Below are 8,559 nucleotides of genomic sequence, written 5' to 3'. Positions count from 1 at the left end.
TAAACATTAAACGTTAAAACAGAGACAAACAAATACCGAAAAATAACTGTTATTCAGAGCTAAAATACTGATATTACTTTTAACCAGTCGGTTTCTCCCAGCCATAGATTACAATCTTCATTCTGGTACAAACAATTTGAAATATTTCTGTTGACAGAGGTGGTGGCCAACTACTGCTACCTTCTGAAGCTCTTTGATCCTTGCAACTCCAATCTGATTGCCGTAGAACTTGTAGATAACTCTCACTCTCTGTCTTTTACCATAGGAATGGATGACGTAATAAAATGAATTCTTAAAGCAGGGCACTTCAGTTGTTGCGGAACATTACGACCTTCCGTCGCGACAGCGAGTTTCGTCATCATTGTTCGTCAGAAAACCGATCGGATGACAAAGTGCTCACAAGGCAGATAAGCTGAGATAACACCTGACGCATTGTCCGGCATCAGATCCGGCCCGATAAAAGGAAGCAGCAGAGATGGGGAGATATCCACAGCGTTAGCAGCTGCCTCTGAGTAGACGCTTAGGGCGGCAACTTCTCGGCGTCCGCCGGCTTATACCAGGAGCTGCAGAGTGCTTGAGACGCTGCAGGAGAGATGTTCAGCGTCCGGCAGAGTGTGGGCGCCGCGGTGTCGGGTGGGCGCGCCTACATGGCGACCAGGGCGGCACCTGTGGAGGCTCCAGCGATGCACAAGGAGGAGTTCCGCCGCCGCCTGGAGCAGCTCACCAGGAGGAAGGACGCTGCGGAGGCGGCGCCGGCTGGAAGGGTAGCGGCGGCGGCGGCGCCGAGCCCTAGGCTGCCCGACAGCAACGAGTGGGCGCCGGCAGGGCACCGAGACCACTTCTCCAGCAGAGCCTCCAGCGGCGCCGCCTCCGCTGGTCACGCGGGGCGCAGGCTGCCGGACTCCAATGAGTGGGCGCCGTCGCGTGCTGGCGACATCTGAGCAGGTGCGTAAAGCTCTCAAGTGGGGAAGCGATATGCACACACACAGATGGCAGTAGCATCGCGTACACAATGTGCAAAAGGGCAGTGCACGGACGAAGTAGTCAGTTGCACCCACGTGATTCATGTTGAAACGTTTCCCACGTGACTATTGCCACACGATGGGAATTAAGACTTTGGACGCGGAATGCTAACTGGACCTATAAGCAAGGGACACTCCATTTCGAAAATCGTTAGGGAATTCAGTTTCTGAGACACAAAGCGTCAAAGTGTACCGAGAATAAATTTCAGGCATTACCTATAACCACCGATAACGCAGTGGCCGACAGCCTTCACTTAACGGCCTAGAGCAGCGGCATTAGCGTAAAGTTATAATTGTTAACAGACAAGCAAGACAGCGTGAAACACTGCAGAAATCAATGTCGGACGTATAGCGAAAGCATCTGTTAGAACAGGGCGCCGAAATTTGGCGTCAATGGTCTGTGACAGCAGACGACCGACGCGGGTGCCTTTGCTAACAGCACGACATCGCCTGCAGCGCCTCTCCTGGGCTCTTGACGATATCGACTGGACCCTAGGCGACCAGAAAACGGTCCCCTGGTCAGATGAGTGTCGATTTCTGTTGGTAAGAGCTGACGGAGGGGTTCGAGAGTGACGCAGACCACACGAAGCAGTGGTCACGTCTTATTAACAAGGCACTGTGCAAACTGGTGTTGGCTCCATAATGGTGTGGGCTGTGTTTACATGGAACAGAATGGGTCCTCTCGTTCAATTGAATCGATCATTAACTGGAAATGATTATATTCACTACTTGCAGACCATTTGCTACCACTCATGGAATCCTTGTCCCCAAGGGTGTTACCGGGCCACAGCTATTTGCGATTGGTTTCAAGAACATTCTGGACATTTCGCGCGAATGATTTGGCCATCCAGATCGCCCGACATGAATCCCATCGAACAATTATGGGACGTGATGGAGAGATCAGTTCTTGCGCAACATCCAGCACCGGCAACACTTTCGCAGTTATGGACGGCTACAGAGGCAGCATGGCTCGATACTTCTGCAGGGGCTAGTAACGACTCCTTGAGTCCACGCTACGTCGAGTTGCTGCAGTATGCCCGGGGACAAGGACGTCGAACACGATATTAGAAGGTGTTCCACGACTTTTGTCACTCCAGCGTATTGCACAATAACGTTGCGCAATATCATCGACGATTTACACAGACTTGTATTGTCAAATATGTTGCGAATAATACTGTGCGATAAAGATGCAGCTGCTGTCGTAATTTCTCTGCTTTGTTGCAAGAAGAAAAGAGGTAGATGAAAAGTTGGCTCAAGGAGCTTCGAACATCACTCACGAAACCGTGTTGAGTGAATTGAGCTTGAACACATAAAAAATTGTCATAGCCTTTTTCGTTTATTGGTGTCGCAATGTATCATACATTACTGAAAATGGTTCTGCCAATACAGTGGCTTCCTCACACATAGGGACTTGCTCGCTCCTCACTCCTCCCACCCCACCATTATAAATTCCTGACATATCCCCGTCATCAGAAAATTCCACCAGGTCACCTCTCATCTATATATTACGCTGGAAACACCCCCCGAAGAAAACACGTCAAGTGAAGTTTTCCCTAATGGAATATGGAAGATGTCACATGACAGAACAGACCACGAAAAATTACGAAGAACCAGATACATAGAACGACAAAAAATTCGGTGAGGCACTTGCCTGCGAAAAGGAAAGGTCCCAGGTTCGAGTCCAGATCCAATACACAGTTTTCATCTGTCAGCAAGTCTCATGTCAATACACTCTGCTGCAGAGCGAAAATTCATTCTGGAATTAACAATCAGGTCATAAATACACACAAAATTTATTAGGTTTGACAGCTGCCTCAAATACTGTGTAGTTCACCACGACCGATGACTCTGAAAGTTCACGGTTATGGCTGCATAGCAATCTACGCGTCATTTGTACCCATTGAAATTAAGTACCAGTTCTCACCAAGGATTGGAATTTTTGTAGATATCATTCACGACTAGTCATAACATTTACGAATCTATGCGATTCTTCATAAAGTAAATTTAGCACAGTCTCAACTATTATCATTACTGCCCCAACATTACTGTCAAGGTAATTATCCAGACCTGCCCCTTTTGCGCCCCAGAAATTTGTGAGCATCGCTTTTCCTGCAGATGGATGACTTGAGTTGGCTTTTTATGGTGCGTCAGTACGTCTCTCCAACGTATACCTCACGTGTTCGATGGGAATTACGTTGGGAGAATGGGCAGGCCTTCACCGAATATCCTCTCGTTCCAAGAGTTCTTCTATATGTTCTGTTCGATGTGGTCGCGCATTGCAATTCACGAAAATGGGGTCAGGGACGAATGCTGTACTCGTTAGAAAAGCAACTCGAATAGGAAAGCAACTGAAATCACTCAACAGAGGAAAGTCCACTGGACCTGTCGGAATACCAGTTCGATTCTACACAGAGTACGCGAAAGAACTTGCCCCTTCTAACAGCCGTGTACCGCAAGTCTCTAGAGGAACGGAAGGTTCCACATGATTGGAATAGAGCACAGGTAGTCCCAGTCTTCAAGAAGGGTCGTCGGGCAGATGCACGAAACTATAGACCTATACCTCTGACGTCGATCTGTTGTAGAATTTTAAAACATGTTTCTTGCTGGAGTATCATGTCGTTTTTGCAAACCCAGAATCTACTCTGTAGGAATCAACATGGATTCCGGAAACAGCGATCGGGTGAGACCCAACTCGCTTTATTTGTTCATGAGACATAAAGATCAGTGCTAGGCGCAGAAATTCCTGACGAATATGCCTGCAAGAGATACTTCTGTGTGTAAGCAGAAAATCAGACAAAAATGCAGTAAGTAAAATTCACATTGCAATACCTTATTAAACGAACTACTCTTAGATCTAGAATTTCATGGTTTCCCAGCTAGAGTGGTTCACTACCAACCTAGACAAACAAATATTTGAATGATATTCTCATTTATCCTCTGACACGATACCAGAGCACATTTTTGGGCTTTTCTTTTTTGCTCACCGTTTTGTTTCTTTTCACTTCATTTTACGGTACTTAACTGTAAGTCGTTACAACTCATCTTGATAAAATTGACAATGGCAACTTGCCACAAGTTACTATCATCAGCCACTATGAAAAAAATACATCGTACGGGATGAGACTCTGTCCTTGAGACGTATCGTAGAGGACTCATGTATGAGACACAGTAATAAGGACTTTATGATCTAAACGATTTTCTCGTATGCGTGAACTCGGTTATCAACGTCATTTATGACGTTAACTTCCGAGTCCTTGCAGTGATCAGGAGTGATGTTAGCTAGCACAGGTTATAAAGCTTTGAAAATACGAGGGTTACAAGTGAGAGCGTTAAACACACTACAGTGAAAATACTGAGCAACAAAAAGCGTAAAAATAGTAATAGACACATCTAAAAAGTGAGCGAAGATCGAAAACACCCTGCAAAGATAGCTGATACACTAATTTTCTAATAATTGGACAAAGATTAGATAAATATAACAAAAATGGGCAAAAGGAAACTGTTGTTCAACTGGAAAGAGTAAAAAAGTTCTTGATTTTGTTTATGTAATTCTGAATCGCAGCTACAGTGTTATCCAGTTGATATAGTTGGTATATGGCACAGCAACCATTTAAAGGTTAAAACTGGCGTGATCTGGGATCGAGTGCAAAGGTCCGTAGATTACGCAGTAGCTGGTCACAGTCTACCTGCGTCTTACTTCGGTATCTTCTGATAATCGATTATATAAGGTGAAGCCTATCGAAATCTTGAAGTGTCAATGAGAACTAAACATAACTGACACTTGTAAAACTGCGTATACTGAATAACAGGCTTTAAAAGGATGATTTAATACTTACCTGAACCTGAAACATCCTTTGCCGAAAATGGTATTGCTAATGAGCCAGTGGGACAGTCTGGCGATGAAAAGTACATTACTGGAGAGTAACTTCTAGGAGATGTATCATTTGCTGTTTAAAAACATAACGAGCTGAAAGAAAAAAACTTGAATTACTTCCTATAGACGTTTCATTCAATGAGAAGTCAGTGACAAAGCCGTGAAAATAAAACATTTATTAAAATTTCGTTTTTCGCGACTAAGGACCAGTGATTATCACAAATCGACTCAACAAAATGAGAGACCGCACTAAGAGTCGTATTCTTGAGAACATTTATCGTAAACACTAACATAGTGTGCTATGTTGTTCGAGATGATGCTATCGTTTATCGTCTAGTAAAGTCTCAGAAGATCATAACAAACAAAAATACAATGTAGAAGAGATATCAGTATGGTGCGAAAATCGGCAATTCACCGTAAGTGATGAAAAGCTTGAGGTCATCCACATGAGTTGAAAAAGGTATACTTTAAACGTCGGTTACGCAATAATTCAATTAAATCTAAAGGCCGGAAATTCTACTTAACACCTAGGAATTACAATTAAGAACAACTTAAATTGTAAAGAACACATAGAAAATGTTGAGGGGTAGGCTAACCAAAGGCCTATCCGTTTTATGTCAGAACACTTAGAAGATGCAACTGATCTATTAAAGAGACTGCCTACACTGTGCCTATCCGTCCTCTTTTGAAGTACTGTTGCGCGGTGTGGCATCCTTGCCAGATAGGATTAACGGAGTACATCGAGAAAGTTCAAAGAAGAACAGCACGTTTTGTATTATCGAAAAATAGGGGATAGAGTGTCACGAACATGATACTGGATTTGGGGAGGACATCATTAAAACAAAGGCATTCTCACTGCGACGGGATCTTTTCACGAAATTTCAATCACCAGTTTACTCCTCCGAACGCGAAAATGTTTTGTTGACTCCGACCTACATGGGGGTGAAAAGATCACTATAATAAAATAAGGGAAATCAGAGTTCGCGCGGAAAGATATAGTATTCGTTTTCCCCGCGCGCTCTTCAAGAGTGAAATAATCGAGAATTACTGTGAAAGGCACTTAGTGTTATTTGTAGCGTATCAATGTAGATCTACATGTAAAAACTGAAATACCTAATAGTGACGTTCCACAACACAGTTTTTGAAGTTCATTGTGAAGCGGCTTTTGACTTTGTAGACCATCCTTAGAAAACTTTAAACATATTGATCACACAAATCAGTAAGAGTATATAGCTCTGCAAAGATTGTGTTTCCATATTTTTACGAATATACAATAAAATGGATGTCGATGTGTGTGTGTATGTATGTCCCACATGTCCTCCTAAACCACTGGGCTGATTTAACCAAACTTGGTTTACAAGTCCCTTACTGTCTATATCCAGATCTACATCTACATCCATACTCCGCAAGCCACCTGACGGTGTCTGGCGGAGGGTACCCTGAGTACCTCTATCGCTTCTCCCTTCTATTAGAGTCTCGTATTGTTCGTGAAAACAATCGTGTGGGGGCAACAACCACCTACCTATTATAGATCAAGAGATATGACCTCATAATCTGAAAAACTGCCGCATCATGCACGAATTTTGAATGTATTTAGAAGTACAATGAAACTCAGAAAAAGCTATGAGCAAGTTAATACTATATTGCTCCACGGTCAAAGATCAATAATATAAGTATATGCAGGCCAAACTACTATGTTATATGAGCAGACGAAAGGGACAAAAAAATTGTTAATGTTAATACAGTGTGTGTTTGCGAGTACATTTTCATAGAGTCATAACAGCGTGGTAATCACAAAAATTGCACGCGATAAAGATGACAGCAGCATGAATAACAGTATGTTCTAGTTAGGAAAGTAAGAGAAACCCACTCGTGATGGTGAATCTTCACAGACACTTGTATGAGTGAAAAAAGACGGAAGCTATGTACAGCCAGTGCAGGATCCTTTCGTAAACATATTTATTTGAAAGCAAACACGGAAACAGGAAACAGAACATTAACCTGAAGCTGAAGTGGCCGGCCGCGGTGGTCTCGCGGTTCTAGGCGCGCAGTCCGGAACCGTGCGACTGCTACGGTCGCAGGTTCGAATCCTGCCTCGGGCATGGATGTATGTGATGTCCTTAGGTTAGTTAGGTTTAAGTAGTTCTAAGTTCTAGGGGACTTATGACCACAGCAGTTGAGTCCCATAGTGCTCAGAGCCATTTGAACCATTTTGAAGCTGAAGTACACTGCTGTGTTCCGTTAGTTTCACCACCTAAAAATGTAGTTATATAGGCGTTAATATACAAAATTTGCCCCATTTATTTCGACTATAAGACAATAGAGGTGGGAATCATACATTATTTCTCATGAAAGCTGCAGTGTACAATAATGTTGGAGTTATGTCAATGAAATTTGCTGTGAGGTCTTTATATAAGGATATGAAATCTTCAGCGTTATTGGAGCGGTGCAGCAAGTTTCATCCATGAAATTAACAACGGGCTAAGTCAAAAAAGAGCGAAATTTCAGCTTTGAAATGTTGCGTCACGAAATGGAACTGGTCCATTACGTACTACTGCAAATGTTTTCTGTAGCGGTTGATGGTATTTTACAGTATACCGTGCTTTTCAAGATCTGGATCCGTATTTGAACATCAACAGAGACAGTGTTCTGGATGAGTACGTGACAGCCAGGGACCGTACTTGACTTGTTACTGATGGCTCTGTTTTCGTCTGTGTTACAGGGCTGTAACACGGGCCGCCGGTGGCGACTGCGCAGCATCAGACCACGTCACAGGGCAACGTCGGCTGCTGCGTGTCCCCAGCACACCAGCTGATGATCTGAACACGTCTTCAGTTATTTTGATACATTACAGAATCGTGTACTCTTTTAATATTAGTTTAAATAAATTATATTTTTTTGTTCTTTGAGTCTTTTATGTGCTTTGTAATCCTGAAACTGTCGCTGATTACTACTTTCTATCTACCTTACCTAATTCTTCCTCCTCGTCCTATCATTACACAGCATATCCTGCGAAACTGCTCAATTGTGAACGACAGCCACCGGAAAACAAAATGACACACTGATTGTCACGAGTGCAGCCTACAATATTAGTAACACTGAGCAGCATTTCTATGAAAAAGGACCTTTTTTTACTTAAAATGTTTCAGGTTCGTTTATGCAGCTTCTAAAAATGAATATTTATTCTACAATATATGTTTCATTTCATTCGTTTCAAACATTATGTTGTGCGGAATCAATCATGTTTACAATTTCGGTTCGGCTCTAGATATAAGAACAGTTCGTTTAATAAGGTATTTCAATGTGAATTTTACTTACTGCATTTTTGTCTGATGTTCTGCTTACACACAGAAGTATCTCTTGCAGACATATTTGTCTGGAATTTCTGCGTCTAGCACTGATCTTTATGTCTTATACAGGAGACGTCGACACGCACAATTTGATGTAAGATACTAATGCCACGTAAGCTACTGCCCATCAGCACAGTATGACATTTTCAGTACCCTCTCGCCTTCTGGCGCCACCGACTTAGTCGTACACTTACAAATTTTGAAACTGACGTAATTTTCGTAAATTTTGCCTCACAGTTTTGTTCATTTTCAGAGCGTAAAATTAACGGTTAAGTCTGACCTTCTTACCATGATAATACGGCTGTGCTTCTAA

The 8,559-nt window shown here is 42.9% G+C and overlaps 1 protein-coding gene across 1 annotated transcript; it reads left to right on the top strand.

Annotated features, from left to right (window-relative positions):
* Positions 1–485: 485 nt before the first annotated feature.
* On the top strand, positions 486–7,800 carry LOC126272676 (uncharacterized). Its single transcript, XM_049975695.1, has 2 exons — positions 486–945; positions 7,619–7,800. Exon 1 carries the CDS (start codon positions 594–596, stop codon positions 939–941), a length of 348 nt encoding a protein of 115 aa, XP_049831652.1. The 5' UTR covers positions 486–593; the 3' UTR covers positions 942–945; positions 7,619–7,800.
* Positions 7,801–8,559: the final 759 nt, after the last annotated feature.

Source organism: Schistocerca gregaria, chromosome 5 (genome assembly GCF_023897955.1).
Source record: "Schistocerca gregaria isolate iqSchGreg1 chromosome 5, iqSchGreg1.2, whole genome shotgun sequence".
NCBI classification, from domain to species: Eukaryota; Metazoa; Arthropoda; class Insecta; order Orthoptera; family Acrididae; genus Schistocerca; species Schistocerca gregaria.
This window is presented reverse-complemented; position numbering and strand designations above follow the sequence as displayed.